Source organism: Rattus rattus, chromosome 3 (genome assembly GCF_011064425.1).
Source record: "Rattus rattus isolate New Zealand chromosome 3, Rrattus_CSIRO_v1, whole genome shotgun sequence".
NCBI classification, from domain to species: Eukaryota; Metazoa; Chordata; class Mammalia; order Rodentia; family Muridae; genus Rattus; species Rattus rattus.
Window position 1 is genome coordinate 66,023,028 of NC_046156.1, and position 18,338 is coordinate 66,041,365.

At 46.9% G+C, this 18,338-nt stretch overlaps 1 protein-coding gene across 1 annotated transcript; it reads right to left on the reverse strand.

Moving 5' to 3' along the window:
* Nucleotides 1-2,040: 2,040 nt before the first annotated feature.
* LOC116896721 (ETS translocation variant 3) lies at nt 2,041-16,352 on the reverse strand. The gene is made up of 5 exons (XM_032898140.1): nt 16,261-16,352; nt 14,651-14,706; nt 13,876-14,113; nt 12,565-12,680; nt 2,041-6,744 (listed from the first exon to the last, which is right to left on the reverse strand). The coding sequence occupies exons 2-5, from the start codon at nt 14,694-14,696 to the stop codon at nt 5,603-5,605; spliced, it is 1,542 nt and encodes a 513-aa protein (XP_032754031.1). The 5' UTR covers nt 14,697-14,706; nt 16,261-16,352; the 3' UTR covers nt 2,041-5,602.
* Nucleotides 16,353-18,338: the final 1,986 nt, after the last annotated feature.

Sequence of the window (18,338 nt, forward strand, 5' to 3'; positions counted from 1 at the left end):
CACACACACACACACACACACACACACACACACACACCACATAAGCGGGAAGATGGGGGTTAGCTATCAATCCAGCCACCATGTCTCACGGAAGATGGAAACAGGTGCAGGAAAGCCAGAAAACAAGGCAGAGAAGCAAATGAGGGCGGGGCCTAGTGGTGGGAGGCTACACTAGAATGGAGGCTACCAGGCTGCACTGTCTCACAGGGCCTTAACACACACATGCCTGTACCTTCTCTGCCTCATCTGTTTACCTTTAGAGTCCTACCTAAACTGGTGTCTCCTATTCCAACAGTGGAAAACATTAGTCCATCAAGCATTTATCACCAAGCATCTTTTGGTCACAGCATTAAGTGTTGGAGAAGGGGAGTCGGATGGTGCATGATCCTCATGTGCCTATGACTGGCCAGAGCTGAAAGTGCTGGAGAAGAAGACACTTGGCCAGAAGTGGGGCAAGAAGGTGCTTAGGCAGGGTGGGCCCGTGCAATGCAGCTGGCATCCAGGAGCTTTTCTGAAGCCCAGGGCTCCCCTCTGTAGCCTAGGGATGAATTCAGCTTCTAGTGAGGCTGTTGGAGGGCCGAGCCAGCACAGGTAGCCCTTAGAGAAAAGCCAGCATGCACTAAGTGCTTCTCTGGCTCTAGTGCTTAAGCATTGGGTCTGGGTCTGAGAGAGGACAGGTTCAGAGCTTCCAAATTATCCTGAAGACTGCGAGGGACTCCACCTAAGGCTCTTTGCTGGCTAACCTCCCAGGAAGGGGTGAAGGTCTCTCCCCTCTGCTCAGCTGCCTGCCTTTCTCTTCCCTCCCGCTCACCATTCCCCCCGCCTCTTCATTCAGAATTCCAGCAGAACATCAGAGCCTGCTACCAGGGACTCAGGTCTCTGTACACCTTTCAGCAGCAGGGGAGCGTCCTTCCCTGCCTCCTGTCCCTGCCCTAATGGACTATTTTCTCGAGCACATCACACTGGCAGGGCAGTTCCTCAGGCCTGATGCATTCTGTGACCCTCTCTGACTGACTCACAATAAACAGTAACACTCACCTCTGCCTCTCTTGAGGACCCTCTTGCCTTCTCAAGGACCCTTCATTGCCACTCACCATCACCATTTTGGGGGGGGTGGTGGTGGTTCTTTGTGTAGTCCAGGCTGACCTGGAACTCACTAAGTATACCAGGCTGTCCCGGAACTCACTAAGTATACCAGGCTGTCCCGGAACTCACTAAGTATACCAGGCTGTCCCGGAACTCACTAAGTATACCAGGCTGGCCCGGAACTCACTAAGTATACCAGGCTGTCCCGGAACTCACTAAGTATACCAGGCTGTCCCGGAACTCACTAAGTATACCAGGCTGGCCCAGAACTCACTAAGTATACCAGGCTGGCCCAGAACTCACTAAGTATACCAGACTGGCCCAGAACTAAGAGATTTGCCTGCCTCTGCTGGGATTAAAGGCTCACACCACCACCTGGCTGCAGAACGCTTTAAGCAAAACGTAACACAGTTTCTATCTCCAAAGGGCAAAATAAAGTTGCCTGTCTGTATCATTTTCCTTGATAGGCTATATGGCATTCAGTAATCAAAATTCCCTTCTCCAATTCTTGTCCCTGTTGGGGATTACTAAATTTCCCTAGCTCTGTCTTGCCATGCACTTAAAAAACCAATCGCAGACTCATATTTATTTTATAATCCACACATGTGGTCAATGGTTTGTTCCAATTGCCATTTACTCTTAAGCCCAGGTCATTTCTGCCACCCTACTGGAACCGGTAAGCCATTGGCAGCCCTGCTCTCCTCAGTCTGCAGCCCAGTCTGGCTGACATCTTCACACACACAGGCGACCGCATGGTTTAAAGGATCCTCATTACAGTCAGGATGCAGGCATTTCTCCCTCACTCCTGTTCCTGGGTTCACCCTTTATTCACTCACCCAAGGTAACGCCCACTGCCAAGAGGCACACCTCTCACTCTGCTGGCCCCTGCAGGCCTGCAGGCTTTGGTTCTGTGTGCAAGGAACAAAATCAATACTCGGCAAACGTGTGAGGACCCTTTGTTTTTAAATTTAACTTTAATTTTTTGAGGTAAAATACTTTTTTTTCTTTCGACTTCCATAACAAAATACAGAGCTATCAGATACCCCTGGAAAAAATATGTATATTATACATATATTTCTATAACATTACATCATATATATAATATATATGCAAAAAATTTGAAGACTTTAGAAAGCAGAACATCTAAAAGGCACTGCACAATGGTGTTCAGACTCCTTATATTTTATGTACATATACACATCTTATTCTGTTTACACAGATGCTAAGTGAAGTCATCTTCACATGTGAACGTCTCGTTCACAAATCCCTGCATCACAAGTTTATAATTCAAAGAATGCCTAAATATTTTGAAACAAATTAACGCATAACTTTTTCCGAGAAGGAACTAATTAGAACAGTTCTTTGAAGACTGAAGTTTTCTCTAAAGCCACATAAAAACATACGCCTCACTACTGTTCACACAAGAAAAAGCACAAACATAATTATGGAATAAATAAAAAACAAGGGACAAACAGCTAAATGACTATCCACTTGGCAGCGGAATATAACTTTTTTTTAATGCTTCTGGGAGTTTCTTGGCCTATGGGTCACTAGGGTTCCCTGCATTACTGAGCTGGGGCTAACGAAGTGCAGCCTGACATGGAGGGAAGACTCTACATGTCTCTATTTACTTCAGAAAAAAAAAAGAGCTCAGCAGTGCTGATGCCCTGAGAGTTTGCTACTCTTTACAGCTAAAAAAGCAAACTGTTTAAATAAACAAGCTCTTGATTAGTGAAATTTCAATAGATTTACACCTACAAACTTTTATACATTTGGCACAACAAAATTTAGAGGGGGAAAAACAACCCAGGGAGAGGAAGTAGGTCCAGCTTTAGTCCCCTTCACCTGTCTGCTGGACAATGGAGTGCTCACAGAAGGCAACTGCCTTGTTTCATACCAGGCTGGAGGCAGGAACTGCCAGGATGGGGCTGCGGAGAGAAGAGCATTCTCATTCCTTTGCCCCAGGAAGTATCAGTGATCACTACATTTCCTGGTCCACTTCCTGAGCAAGCCCAAGTTCTGCTCTGCAGACAGACCCTTCCCCAGGTCCAAACTCCAACTGTGTGCAGTTCCAATCAACCAAGAAATTACTGGTGGAATGGCAATCAAAGGAAACAAACAGCAAATAGTTTCATAAAAGTCCAAAAGCATTTTTCATGGAGTTCAATTTCAAGTGTAAAAGCAGTGGCTTTATTCAAATGGAAGCAGCATCTAGAATGAATTCCGGCACTTGGGTTCTAGGGGATTACAGGTATGCATCATGGATTTTCCTCCTCTCATTTTAAAGGCCCCATGTTTCTATTCCTGAGTTCACACTGATGCTCGCTGGCTGTCCCCACTAGCAGACAACCGGTGGCCAGCTGGCATCCCTGGTTGGATGGGCAATACCAACCAGAGAGCCCTCCTCTACCTGCTGGGCTTGCCTTCTGATTCTGAGGTCCATCAAGGTGCAGAGAAGGAAGCTGATCAGAACACAACCACCAAAGGCAGCAGGAGTGCTGAAGCCTTCGTGGCCCAACCAAAGCCTGGGTCACCAGAGACCTTTCCTGGCCTTTCACACATGCATGGAATCTGGACCAACTTACAGGACATTCGTCAAGAAAGAGCAATGACAGCCTCAAGTCGTCCAAGTCAGCTAACATCTCTTTCACCAGTTCTGTCTCCTGAGCTCCTTCTGTGCACGCACTTCAGTTAAAGAAAATAAAACCAAACTAAATCAAACCCAAACAAGCCATCAAAAGACAACACTCAAATGTCACTTGGTGTAGAATTCCTAGCCAGGCTCAGGTGGTAGAGTTATCACTCTGATGCCTGAATGCCATCCCTTGCCTCAGCAGATATGGAACCATTTCTTCTTGCTGCTTTGAGCTACTCAGAGCACACATGTGCACAGAGGAACTTGGCTGCAATTGCCACTTTCTCTCTACCCTAATGCTTCTGTTTTGTTTCACCTAAGATCAGTATCTTTCCATTCCTTTGAAGTTGCTGTAAGGGAATTTCCCAAGAAGAAACGACTCCTGTTGGTGAACTGTATTTTGGGAATAGTCAACCGATCAGAACAATCTGGACAAATGGGGACCGCAGGGCCGGCAACACATCACAGGCCAGATACCAGCTCTTTCCCTCACACCAGACCTTATGGCCTCTGGTACCACCTTCCTACCTCTCTTCAGTTTCAACAGCAGTACTTGTGTTTACAGGTGATATCTGCCTTTCGTTCCCACAATCCTGCCCTTTTACCACCGGACCAGCAACATCGGAGGGGATAACTATTAGCTAGGAATTCAACTGTGCCTCAACATTCCTGGGCTATCTGAACAGTGCCATGCCCTTCACAGGTTTATGCTGTCAGACCCGTATCATCTTAAGCATGTTCATAGTTAAGGCTTGACTTAAGAAAACAGTAAGACAACCAGACACAACAGAAAAGCATCTTCAATGGCGCTATCCTGCTCCTCATAAAACGTGCTCAGTCACACTTGGTTTGGGAAACCAAACCAACAATGGAAAAAGAAAAATGAAGACTATTTCTGTCATTTGTTTTTAAAGGCATTGGGTTACTTCCTCCTGCCCTCTTCTTTCTTCCCTGATCAAGAGTTTTCAACTCCTCATGGCTTTTTGATAGGTGAAGAAGGTGAAAGTCCAAGGACCTTGCAGCCATGCTGCCTTCCCACCTCAACTCTGAAGCTGAGGGGCCAGGGGGTGGGGGTCTCCTGTGCCCTCCCTGCCCATTTTAAATGGCAGGACACTCATGTGTCTTGAAAACATTTTCTAAAAAGGTGTGGGGGGAGCCAAATGTGCATGTGTCACCCTCCCCCCAGGGAGAGAAAAAGAGAGAGTGCATGCATGAGAGAGTGTGTGTATGTGTGTGTTTATGTATGTGTGTGTGTGTGCTCGTGCACGCCTGTGTGTGAGCACGTACGTGTACACACACATGTGTACACACACACACACACTCTCTCTCTCCAGTGAGGGAGAAGGGGAGAGAGGAGAGTAGAGAACACCATCTAAATGTCCCCACTTCAGTAAGACTGCAATTGACTCTTTTCTCTCCTGAAGTAAATACTAGGGTAACATGCTTAGCATTTTTCTCACCACCTAGCCTTCCGGCCTTTTCCTTTTCTCTCTTCTCTCTCAAAGAAGAGTATCCCATTATGGGCTTTCCCATTATGTATTGTATAAATACAATAGAAGAGACTACAGAGCCTGAACTGTGATGGGACTGACTACAAAGTATGTGGGCCCTTGTGGAGCTTGTCAGGTGCATGAGGGAACAGGAACTGGGCTCCTGCCCATAAAGTTCAACAGCCTCCCTATGTCCTACGTACCAAGAAAAAAGTGTGTTCATACCCCACTTAATATACAACTCAAGATACTCGTCCCATCCCCAACAGAAAAGTACAAGTCCACGCCCCAGAATTACCAAACCAGCCTTACCCCACCTCCCACCCCAGAATCTTGCTACATAAATATGTATTCTGATTGTAGTATCAACAGCTTCCCTTCCACTGTGGCTTTAAGCATCAGCGGCAGCAGTGGCTGCTGTAGCCAGGCCCTGGGGTCCTGCCCCATTCCAGAGGAACTTGCCCGATTTGCTGAGCTCCCGGGCTTCAGGATCATCGTTCCACCGCCTCTTCAGCCGAAGCTTAGGGGGCATCAGGGCGTCTTCTTTCTTCTCAGGTATACCGGGCTCCCTGGCAGACCTGTCCTCACTGTCTTCAGTCACCTCTAGGGGTTCGTCACTGGGGATGCTAATGGATACAGAGGGCCAGGTGGGTGACGGGTGGGCAAACACTGTGCCTTTCCCCTCTTCTATGGTCCTGGTCTGCACAGTGTCCACTTCCTGGGCCTGTTCCTCCTTTTCTTGGGTTGACTGCCTGAGGCTGTCAGGATCCTTCTCAGTGGCTGGTTCTACCTTAATCCGAGAGGGAATAGGAGTGCTGGCGGGCACAGAGCCACGAGTGGTCTCCTCACTGCTCTCTACCCTCTCACGGTTCTTCCTTCCAGCTGGTGGGGGCTGCAGCTTGATAGAGAACTGGGAAGACTCCTCAGGATGCATTTGGCACTGCAGTGGTGGGACCATGAGCCCTGGGTAACGGGGAAAAGTCCGAGGACTCAGGTGATAGTTGAACACAGAACAGGCTTGAGAATGAAGGTAGTGTTTCATTTCCTCTGGGTTGAAGGAGAAGCAACTGCTGCTGGTGAAGGGGCTCAGGCCTGGCGAGGGACTATAGGAGAACATAGTGGGAGTCAGGGACAGGGCTGGTGAAATGGGGACATTAAGGACACCTCCTCGGCTAGGGACTGGAGAGAGAGCGAAGGGACTGTGGGGGTCAGGGTACATTGCTGGCCGAGTAAAGAGGGGAAGCATTATGTCAGGCTTGCGTTTCTGGTGGCCAATCACTCCTCCACTGAGAGCATTTCGAGAGGGCATGAAATCCATGCCCCGGTGCCAATCAGAGGCCGAGCCATCTTCCAGGTCCGAAGGCTCCACCTTTCTATCAGCGGCCCCACCTGACTCGGGGCAAGAAGCACTCAGGGAGCTAGCAGAGAAGCGCCCTGGCTGCACGTCACCAGTAGGAGAATGGGTGTCTAGAGGTGGGAAATGGAACCGGGAAGAGGCTGTGGGCACTGGTGGTGCACTCTGAGGAACCACACCTGTGACGGGAGAAAAGAACAGGAATCAGTGCTGGCCACCTGGTCACTCACTGCCGTCACCTTTACTGACACTAGCTAAGTACACATGTTCACTGACAACAGGAAACAAACCTTCTACCTGGTCTGAGTCTTTTTCAAATCTACTCCTCAGGCTGGGTGTGGTGGCACAGGCTTGCAATCCCAGCACTCCCGGGCTGAGGTGGGAGGACTGAGCCCTTAAGGGCAGTAGCTCAGCTTTTCCATTCAGCCTAGCTGTCATGTCCCCCTGGCCCCTTACCTTACTGTCTACGTGGTCCTCCTTCCCACACGCCACGTCATCCCTCTGTGAGCAATGTTCAAGGTTCCTAAGAGGCTGCCTATTACGTAAAACTATACCCCAACATTTCAGGGTTTAGGAGTTAGTGGGTGCCCACCAGACCTTAGCTGGGTGAGTGAATGGGTCCGAGAGCCTCTGCCTGGCAACTCCATCGTGTGTGTATACCATCTACTTCTGTTTTCTACTTCACGAGTAAGGTTTTTCTCACCATTGTAATTTTGACTGTGTTTATAAAGCAAGTAAACCTAGCAGTAATACAGCCAATCAAAACAAATGCATGTGGTTGCACTGAAAACCCAGACTCTACCTCACATAAATGATGACAAAGTAGGACAGGGACAAGGTCCTACTTGGGTGAAACAGAGTGGCATGGAAAGGCAATTTCTACTGAGGATGACCTTTACCGTGCAGTGATAGACAACCATGATCTCAGAGATCCAGCCTTTCTGTTGTTCTCAAGCACAGAGGAGGAGGAGGAGGCTGGGAGAAGCCCCACGACCTGCTGCTTCCTCTCCCAAGTCTGACTGCTGGCAGGTGTGACGCCTCACGTTTATAATCCCAGGACTCTGTGACTTGAGGTTAGGATGGACCAAAACACCAAGTTCAACTGCCGAGTTTCAAACTCTAAGAAGAAACTACCACTATCATATTAACTTGAAAAAGCTCATAAATTCTCAACTTCCCCTAAAAGCCCTAAATTAAGGTGTAAGAAAGCTACTACCTGAACATTCAGGTGCCCTAAAAGTTCCTGGGAGGAACCAGTAGCTGCTAACATGATGATGTCCAAAGAGTTCTTCATACATGAAGGAAAGATAAAAGGAAAGGGGGGGGGCAAAGTTTTGTGGTCCAGGAGAAAAGACGGTAACGTATGTGTCAGAACTCTTGTTCTGACACACACTGTCGGACATTCTGACAACAGTTGTTCTTAGGCATCACTCTGGAGCAGCCCACTGTGTAGATTATGGCTGTCCTGGTGGTGTTCATGGTTGAGTGAAACCTGCCAGCGACAGTTCTCCTGTAGGCCTTGTTTTAAAGGCTCCTTAATTATTAAGATTAATAATGAGAATTAGACACATGACCCTGCATGTGATTGGCAGAGTCAAGTTGGGTCCAGGCCAATGGATTTCTTCCTTAGTTTGCTATAGCAACTAAGAGTCCATTGTTTTTATTATTTTGACTCTTGACTTATTAAGTCTTATCTAAAGGTTGTAAAAATGGCTCCGTGGTTAAGAGCACCTGCTGCTCTTGAAAGGGCCCACATGGCAGCCAACAACCACCTGTGACTCCAGTTCCAGGAGACCCAAAACCTGGAACTTCTGGATTCCACAGGCGCTGTACACATCGGGTGCAGGCTCATACACACGTACATCCAGGCAAAACACAGACATACAATTAAAAACATTATTTAAAAGAAGTTATTAGTTAAAAGTGAAAAATAATGTTTACAATCTGAAGTGCAGGATGCAAGCCATAAAGAGAATGTGCAGAGGAAACGCCCTGTTTCCTAAGAAAGTCCGAGATGCTGGCTTAAGCCAAGTCAGTGCCGGTTTTATTTTAATGGAATCTACTCTGGTCTTTACACACAACTAAGGCACGCTGCGCCCTTGTACGGGGGATAGCACTTATTTCCAATGTGCTTCCACAGGACAGAGAAAGGCAGGGCGAAGGCGGCTGCTGATTCATGGACAGTCCCCCCACCTTCGTGCATGAGATCCTGAGGTGTGAGGTGAGGTTCTGAGTGAAAAACAAGCAAGCAAGCAAAACCCTACTGCTAAAATGTGTGGGTGAGCACTTGGGAGAAGAGTGCCTTCTGGCAGCACATGTACCCGGGCCGGAAGTCTGAACCCAGCTCTCGGCTCTTCTACCTTTTAACTAGTGTAAGTACTATGCTGGCGCTTTCCGTACTCCCTCTGTAAACAATGCAAATAATAAGTACTCTACGTAGGTTCAAACCTGACCCTTCCCATGTGTCTCTGAAAAAAATTACCTTTCTCGCCCTGTTTTCTTAAGGTAGGAAATAAGAAGACCAATCCTAATATTTGAGAAATAGTATCTGTGAGGCTTTTGGAATACATCAATGCACAGCACAACATATGTTGCTAAAACAAAACTTTTTGTTCTTTTGGGGGCAATGTTTCATCGTACAGTCTTGGCTGGCCTGGAACCTGCTACTGACAGAGATCCACTTGCCTTTTATTATCCACAATCCACTATGCCTAGCTTAATTTTAATGGTTCAAAAAACAAAACAAAACAAATTTCAGAGCTTTAAATCTAGGAAATTGAAACACTGTTTACATACGGGGCATGTTACATATATTAGAGGAACACTAAATTTCCTGGGTGTGGCAATGTTACTGCAGTTATGGAAAAGAACATCCTTGTTTCTGGGAGAAAAGCCATGGCACCTGCACGTTAATCTCTAGATACAAAAAGTATCTGCAAACAGAGATAAAGCACACGTGGCAATGATGTTAACCGCCAGCCGTCAGGTGGAGGGTATGCCAACGCTCTCTTCTCCACTCAGTTCTTCCTCAGGTTTCAAGCTTTCCAGAGTAAGTATTCAAACCAGGGTGGTGGCAGAGAGGCAGATTTGAGAGACAGGTTTAGCTTGCCCTGTCCCCACCTACTGAGAGTTAACCATTTTAAACCAGTATCGTCTCTATCTTTCCAACATTTCTTAGGCAAATACACATATGTAAGTATAAAAGAGTAAAGAATGAAGTGTTTAAGTTATCAGCACAAGCCACTATGCCTGGCTTAATTTTTAATGGTTCAAACAAAACCAAAATTCAGTAATTTAAAAATTTTAAATACCTGTTTACATGTGGGTCATATTATATGGTATATAATATATACTATATATTATATATGACATATATAATAAGTATATATACTATATATATATAAATAAGACATTACACATAGGTATACCTTTTTGAGACAGAAATTCATCATATAGCCAATGTTGACCTCAAACTCTTGATCCACCCCTCAGCCTTCTAAGTGCTGGGACTGCAGGTATATACCATGATGCTTAGTTTCTAGAAGCATCACATCATCACTTGAATACTGAATATTCTACCCTAAAGTGTCTTTGGGAGGGGTTGGAGACATGGTCTCAGAGTAGCCCAGGTTATGGTTTATGTCAATTGCCAAACAACCAAGGGTAACCTTGAACTCCAGACCCTTGAACCTTCAACCGGAGAACAGGGCCAAAATTACAAGCTTGCTCCACCATGCTCAACTCTACCTTAAACTATTAACAATGAATAGAACAAATGTGGAGGGAGAAACAATATCCACACTGATTATTTGGTTTTGTATTTGGCCATATATTTGTACTTAAAAACAGAAAGACCAGAACAGTTCTGTACATCGGCCCACCAACAGGGAGATTCTCTGGCCTTCAGGGGCTAAGTCACAGGACTTCTAACACTCTCTACTTCCCGTTGCACAAACCTAGAATCCTCTCTCAGCTAATCTCCTAAGTTCCTGGAGGAAGAGAACTTCCCCATACTCCTTTGTTTTCTTTAGGGATTAGCACATTGGTTCGCACATGGGGAAATCCAAATCATGAGAAAGATGCATGACACATTACACATAAGCATGATTTTAATAGTGGGATGAAGAACTGAAGCTATTTCTGTCTTTGGCTCTGCTGTCTTCACCCTTAAGTTTGTATAGTATCACAAAAAATTTTACTAGATACAGAGGAATTCACTGTCATTTTTCTTCATCAACATTATGACACTTCGTCTATATGGGCAAAAATTCTCTGTAACAAATGACTCTGGTTCTTTGGTGTTATCTATACCCAGAAACCAACATCCTAAAGGGACAGTTGACTGTTTAGCTTTTCCTGGGATCATTCGGTGTTTTCTTTTTTTGTACTGAGAGTTGAACCCACAGCCTTATACATGCCAGGCAAGTGCTGTTCTGCACTATGGCTGCCCCGGGACTTTTGATTACCATTTATGATCACTGGTGGTTTAACGGCTTTTGGTATAACAGGTGTGCCAGACCACTAACTACTGTTAGGTCTGCAGACCAGTCAGAGTCCATGATTCCTTGCCTTAGAAAATCAGATTACTTCTAGGGCAGATGAACATTTTATTCAAGTTGTCTAAGTGGTTGAACTTCTGGGCTTTTGATTGATGAAAATGGATCAAAGAACAAGACCAACATTTCGGGAGCTGGAGTGCAAGGATGGCTGTCCATCTGGAGCCCTACTTTCTACAGGCGCATAGGGAAGAAGCCAGAGTGAGAAACAGAGGAAACAAGATTCCAGGGGCTAGGACAGTGTTGATTTCCTAATGCAGCTCCCTTAGGCACAGGGAAAGAAAACAGGTTGTAATTAGAGGTGCATTCCAACCCCCACCCCCAAATGCATGCCCCAGGGACAGGAGGGAGCGGTTACTGGAGAGATGGAACTGCACCGAGAGTCAAGCTAAAGCTGCCCTAACCTGTTATGTGCAGTAATTACACATCTACAGACGATCTGAGTATTAGATTCTCCTAGCCACACCCTCCTCTAATTTTTAAGTTTCTGCCCACCTCTGAAGACTTTTATTCAAAATCATCATATTTTCTTTGCACAGAATGCCACGAAGAACAATGATAAGGCTGGTCAAAAGGGTGCTCGACACCTGTAATTCTAGCACTTGGATGACGAGGCAGGAAGACTGCTCTAGGCCAGGCTGACAACAGAGTAAAGTTCAAGACCAGCTGATTACACAGTGAGACCTGTCTCAAATGTTAAAAAAGTGACTCCTGAACTCAGGGGGCTAATTTACCATCTTTTATGCTGCCCCTGAACCAAACAAAAACCCCCAAAGCAAAAAGAAAACTCTAATCTCACAAACCACTCCATCTGACATTTTTATAAGAGGCTACATCTTTATCGCAGGACAGACCGAGAGGCGGTAAGCTGTGATACAGTGCTGTAACCTGGGCAGTGTGCGGGGAGAGCCTGCTTGCAGCTCAAAGCCCTGCACTGAGGAACGGTGAGGAGCTGAGGGCTGCTGCACATCAGAGCCTTTCACTTCGAGCATGTGAACTTCCCCTTCTCTGATGAAGGATGCTGTGGTTTTGATGACATTCACGTGATAAAGGAGAGCATGTAGTTTCATAGAAAATCGGAAACGTTTGTAGAAACAGGTTCACAGCTATGAAACAGCCATTGGGGAAAGTGTTCAAACAGACTCTTGAACTTAAAGCTCAACATAAACCTATGGCCTCATTCCCCAAAAGGAGTTCAGTGCTGTCCAGGAGACCGAAAATAGTTCATATAAAAGGGAAGCAAGTAAACTAAACAAGCCTATTAGAGCCCCGCACAGCCCATTACCCCCTTTAGATGAGTAAGGAGAGCTTGAGCAAGTCTAAGGGATCGCGCAACTTCACTGTTTCTAAAAATCTCCTTACAGGGGCAATGTCTCAGATTTGGGTTTTAGAAATTCTTTTAGAATTCAAAAGCCACTCTGCACCACAGCGCTGGAGTCTTACCACTTGAGCGGATGTTGATGAAAGGGTAGTTGGGCATCACCAGCTTGCTGAAGTTGAACTTGTAAGTAAACCTTTTCCCTTTTGTCTTATGAAGGATCCTCTTGTTGTAATAGTATCTGCAAAGGAAGGACACGCGGTTCAGCGTTTGCTACACTCAAGTAATTACAAAGATCAATTCCGGCTCTAAGCGTTGCTTACAAAAACCTCCACCATCCCTTTGTAGCCTGGCCCTGGAGTCAGGCCCTGGGGACCTAAGAGGGCTGCCCCCACTTTTCTCCTCCACAGTCACTCAGCTGTAGTCTTTGGCTAGAGCCTGATGGCCCTGCTTTAAGATCCTAAACACCTTCCTCCGTTCTAAGCACTCACCTTCTCATTTTTCTACAGTTTCAATCTAGAGTCCACTTCCTTCCTGCCCCACTGTGAATAACTAACTGTGTAGTTTCTTTTTGTCATGCCCCGGTTGTGTCAGACAAGTTTTCTGGGAAACCTCATAGGGTCAGTCAGGAGCCCAAGCGCAAGGAAGAAACAAAGCCCTGTAAACCTGTTTCATGGCAGCAAGTGGGACATGGCATGATCTGGAAACCGTCACCACCCTGGCCTGCTGCACCTTTAATGTGGCACACATAGGATGTGGAGGCTCCAGCAAAGGTCTGCCTGCCCAGATTTTACACTCACGCTACTGAGAATGGAGAAAGACGGGGACGCTCATCTCCCTGGAGCCTTTGGCCTGCCTTCTGTTAAGTAGCCGGTATCATAAACTACCTGCTGGTCCCCTGAGGACTAAAGAGTTGTAAAATTTAAAGGCTAACAGAGAGGAGAGAATGAGAGAGCTCAGAGTGTTCATCCTTTGGACATGCTGTAGCAACCTGGCCTGACCATGGAGAGTGCGGGAGCAGCTGGGCTCAGAGCCACTCAGCAAGCCTCCCTGCTGAATTTGGTTTTTCCCTTCTCGCTTCTTCTATAGAAGAGCCTACAGCAAAGAACTGGTAGGAATTTCCCAACAGGGAAGTCTACACTAATCCTCTGGATTATCGGTGAGTCCGAGTCCATGTTTCACCATGTATTCTTACCCACGACAAAGCAGAATCAGCTGTCAGGAGCCAGGGCCAGCCACACTGGAGCTCCCTCCCACCCGCCTCACCTCTTGTGCCACTCACACCCGACACCTTTTTACTCACACTTTCAAGCTACACATCCCTCGCTCAGTGCAGTCCTTCATCACCTGATACCTTTTCAGATAACAGACACAGAACTGCATACTTTCCTTCCGACTCCATTAATGCCGTGCATCTGGGGGCTCGTCTCTCTCACCTGAGGGCCCGGCTCAGCTTGTCGTAGTTCATCTGTGGTTTGCACTTCCTGCGGCCCCAGAGGCGAGCCACTTCATCTGGATCCTTGATGACAAACTCCCCGTACTCTCCCTGCTGCCAGGCGATGACATGGCGGAACTCTTCCTTCTGCAGCAGTTCCAGGATGAAGTGCCACAGCTGGATCTGCCGGGAGCCTGGCGACGACTCGGCTTTGTAGGCCCAATCCGGGAACTGATACCCTTACGTGTGAAAAGGGCAGGATCAAAGCAGCTAGGAGCTAGGCACGGACACGCCGGTACCCCCACCTCCACATTCCATGGCTCACAATCTCTAGAGTGCTCTGCAAACACACCCTTCCAGTCAGCTAGGCTCACCACGAAGAGAGGAAATGATAGGGAAGTGACTTGTGGCAATCACTGGAATCCAATACAGGCTGGGCTGCAGTGCTAGATGACCTCATACATTACCTCTACATACATTACCTACTTTACATGACAGTTCTAAAAGGAACAAAGAAGAAAGATAAACTACTGTTTTAGGAACACACGGCAGAAAGCGCCTTATCCCCAGACACTAAAACATGCAATAAATGTGTGTGGGCTGCACAAACTATATATGTATTCATAGGAAACGAGACTACAGCCATTCTACCAAGATCTACATGGCCATGAGGTCTTCAGTCCTGGTCTAGCATTGGTCAACTAAGCCCAAGTGGGGAGAACAGGAACCACTAGGGGACATTCCAGATCTGTCAGAGATGATGAACTTTTGCTCACCTCCACCTCCTTCTGGCTTTTCCACGATGCTACAGCCTGCTTTCATTTTTGCCCTCCTGTTGAGAGAGACAATCACACTATTATTTTGAGATGCTATGAATTATCTAATTAAGGTTTTTTGGGGGGGGGCACAGCCCCCCCAACATCCTTCTTTTTGCCTTTACTTCTTTCCAAAGCCCTCTTTTGCCTTTCAGTCATGTCACCTCTAAACTAGTAATCCTCATGTCATCAAATGATGGTCCTCAGGTCATCAGCCTCAAAAGCCATAATTATCTCTCACCTGACCTTAGCCACAAAGTATAAACACTGTCCTTAATATTTGCTTTCTTCCTTGTGACCAACCAACCCTCCAACAGAAGAGAGGGAAGGGAACAGTGAGACAAGTCCAAAAAGGCAGCAAAAGCAAGCCACACAGTTTGTTTTCTGTTAGTAGACAAGCCCAGATGCCAAGATACACAAGCCTGAACTCACCCAGATACACCAACTTAAAAGAGTGAGGGAATCCCAATCCCCTACTCAAAAAGGAACATCTGAGTCTAAGTATTTCCTGAATTCTGTGAAAGGACAGCATCTTCCAGTCAGAAATGGGGCCCACTTTCCAACAATATTCCACTTTATACAAGAAACACGTCACTTTCTTAAAATTTCATGAAAAAAGAAAAAGTAATGCCCTCCATTTAACAGGGAAATAAAAAGGATAAAGCAGGTACTTCAGATCGCCTGGCCAGTGGAGGAAGGCGTCTTACTAGGAATCTGAACTCATTCCATGCAGATTTGTAGTTCCTCAATAAATTTCCTGTTCATAGCAGCAGATAGCTTTGTGTCAGTCCCTCAGCAAAGAGGAGGAAAGCGTGAAACTGGCCGAGAATGACGGAGGAGGAGAGACCTGACTTACTCTCATTACTCTGCAGGGTGGACAGCCCTCGGCACCGACAAGAGCAGGTCTGGAGCAACCGCAGGTGCTTCAGAGGCCCCAGGGTGGGGTGGGACAAATTCCTAATCTTGGAAATTTCATCTAACCTAGAATTCCTCTAGGTGTTCTGCATTTTCTTTCCCGACAAATACATTAGGGAGAACAGTAAGTTTCAGTCCATGACAACCCTAGGTTGGGATCAAGAGCTGATAAATGGCTCAAGGAAAGAGGCACCAGACAGACAGTGGCACACACAGGATATACACAAGTAACAAGGCACCAGGGCTGGGCAGAGCTTCCTCTCCCATTTCCGTGATGATGGGGTTGAAGAAAACACGATTTCTCCAAGGCTCCGGGAAACTGTCCGGGACTAACTCCTACACTGCGCTGTCGGATCGCAGGGCCTTTTCCCTGCTCCAGAACACCCTTCAGCCTGGTGGCTGTGGGCTCGCGCTGGGCGACGCCCGAGTCGGACACCCTCTTCACGATCCTCCGGCCCCCGACATGCCCATCAAGCCCCTCGGAGCCCGCAGGCGCGTCTGCAGGTGTTCGTGACTCCCGGAGGGCGCTCGGTCACCCTCCCGGCCTGCGGCGGGGGTCGCCGCTCCCGCCGGTCCGCAGCGGCTCCCACGGCCGCCCTCATCCGCGTCCCTTCTGTCCTGCCCGCGCGGGCCGCGACCGCCGACGCCAGCCTCACCTCTCCGGCGCCGTCCGTCTCCACTCGGGCTCCTCCGCGGCAGCTCGGGCTCCTCCTCATCCACCCAGAAGGAAGTGACTCCGCGGCGGCTTTCGTCACTTCCACTCTGGGCCAGGGTGGGAGGGGGCGGTGTCGTGAGCGGCACCGCTTCCGCCCAGAAGGTACCGGTGCCCCTCAGTGGCTCGGAGGCCGCGGGGCTGGAACCCCATGCAGAAGGAGGAGGGCTCTTCCGCTTTGACGGGAGCACAGAAGCTTCGGAGGCACGTGCGACGTTGGCCTTTCCTCCCTGAGCAGCCCTGGAGAGTGTGATGTTTGCTTGCACGGCTCCATTTTAGTCCTCATCTGCCTCGTCGAAGTGTTACAGCATGCACGACTTTGCCATTCAAACACCGCCTCCCCCCTTGCCTTTTGTTCCCGATTAAGCAATTACAATTTTGTTTGAAACAAATTTTGTTCAAGAGTTAGTGAAAAGGGATGTGAAATCAACTTCCATAATTCCAAATGGTTCCCAGCCCTAGTTTCACTCCAGAAGCAGAGCTGGGATCAGTAAAGGTTAAGTGAATGTGAGTATAAAAAGTGGGGGGAGGCGAAGATGAGAGGCAGAATTGAAATCTTCAAGTGCATAGCAACTGTTGTGTGCAATCACAACCTTTCCCTCCTGTGAACAACACACAACATGGAAGTATTACCATTATCTGTTTCAAAGGTCGGCTTCCAGTTTTGGATATGCCATTATCACCTTCCCATCTGTAATCTTCCTGTGCTGTACTAGGATTACAGGCATACACTACCACCACCAGCCTTCTGGCTTCTACTAGTCAGTTTTGTTTGTCTTGAGACAGGTCTTGACTATCTGTGTATTTCTGACTGTCCTAGAAAGCACTAGATCCAGGCAGGGTTCGAACTCACAGAGATCTTTCTGCCTCTGCCTTCCAGATGCTAGGATTAAAGGTATGTGCGAGGCTAACAACTGATTGTTCTTGAGTCGTTGACAAATTCAGTACTCAGTATGGCCTAAGGTTGCCTTACCTTAAAAAGGAAGGAATAATAGTGTTGGTGAGATCAAGCTTTCCCCACCCTTTCTAGTTTAAAACTCAATAAAATGAACAAAATTTAAATGCCACTGAGGAGATTAGAAATATGAGCACTCTGAGCACAGAAATGCTTATAACGGTTTCCAACTTCTGTACAGTCTAGAACACCATTTTCTGTGTTTGACTCTACAGAATAAACTGCTAGGGTTTAGCTGAATCAGTGGTTCTCAACCTGTGGGTCGCGACCCCACCAAACCCCTATTTATAAACCTATTTACATTACAACCCATAACAGTAGCAAAATTAAGGTTATGAAGTAGGAACAAAAACAATTTTATGGTTGGGGGTCATCAGAACATGAAGAACTGTATTAAAGGGGTGCAGCGTTAGGAAGGTTGAGAACCACTGAGCTAAAAGAACATTTCAAGTCCTCTTGTCTTCAACTCCTGACTGACTTTGTTACCTTGGTTAAGTAGTCACTGTCAGTTCCTCTTCCGTTTGAACGTAGTGCTTATGGCGTATTCCTGCGAACACCTATAGATGTTCAGTACTACCTTATTACATAGGAGAAACTATAGTTATTTCATTGATACATTTAATGTGTGAACACAGTATAGACGACTTAGGACTGAGGATGGCACAGTGAAAATATAGCATATGTTTAATGGTGACAAAATGATCTTAAGACTGATAAGAATCCTCAAAATCTCACACCATTCACGCAAATCTTAGTCATTGTCAACTCCGAAACCAGGGCGACCAGAATAAGCGGTTTCTTCAGAAACCGAGGCTCCAACCTTCAGCTCATGGTTTAGGTGAGCATGGCTAGTGCCAGCCATAATAAAGGACCAGTAGCTAGCGTCTGGGAATGCTTTCTGAAGATGTTTTTACCCATTCCTCTAGACTAGGGGCTTTCCTATGGCTATTTCTCTAATTAGGGTCACAGAGGATGAGTAAACACACTTTACACGGATGACCTGGTCTCAGTATTTGCCTTGAGTCTGAATCGATACCTTGAGAAATGTTTATACCACAGCAGATTTC

Excerpts from the sequence above, each read along its gene's own strand:
- LOC116896721 (XM_032898140.1), bottom strand. The coding sequence starts at position 14,696 with ATGAAAGCAGGCTGTAGCATCGTGGAAAAGCCAGAAGGAGGTGGAG. Across the intron at positions 12,681-13,875 it reads AAGCTGAGCCGGGCCCTCAG|ATACTATTACAACAAGAGGA; the intron begins GTGAGAGAGACG and ends CTTCCTTTGCAG. Across the intron at positions 6,745-12,564 it reads CATCAACATCCGCTCAAGTG|GTGTGGTTCCTCAGAGTGCA; the intron begins GTAAGACTCCAG and ends CTCCCGTCACAG.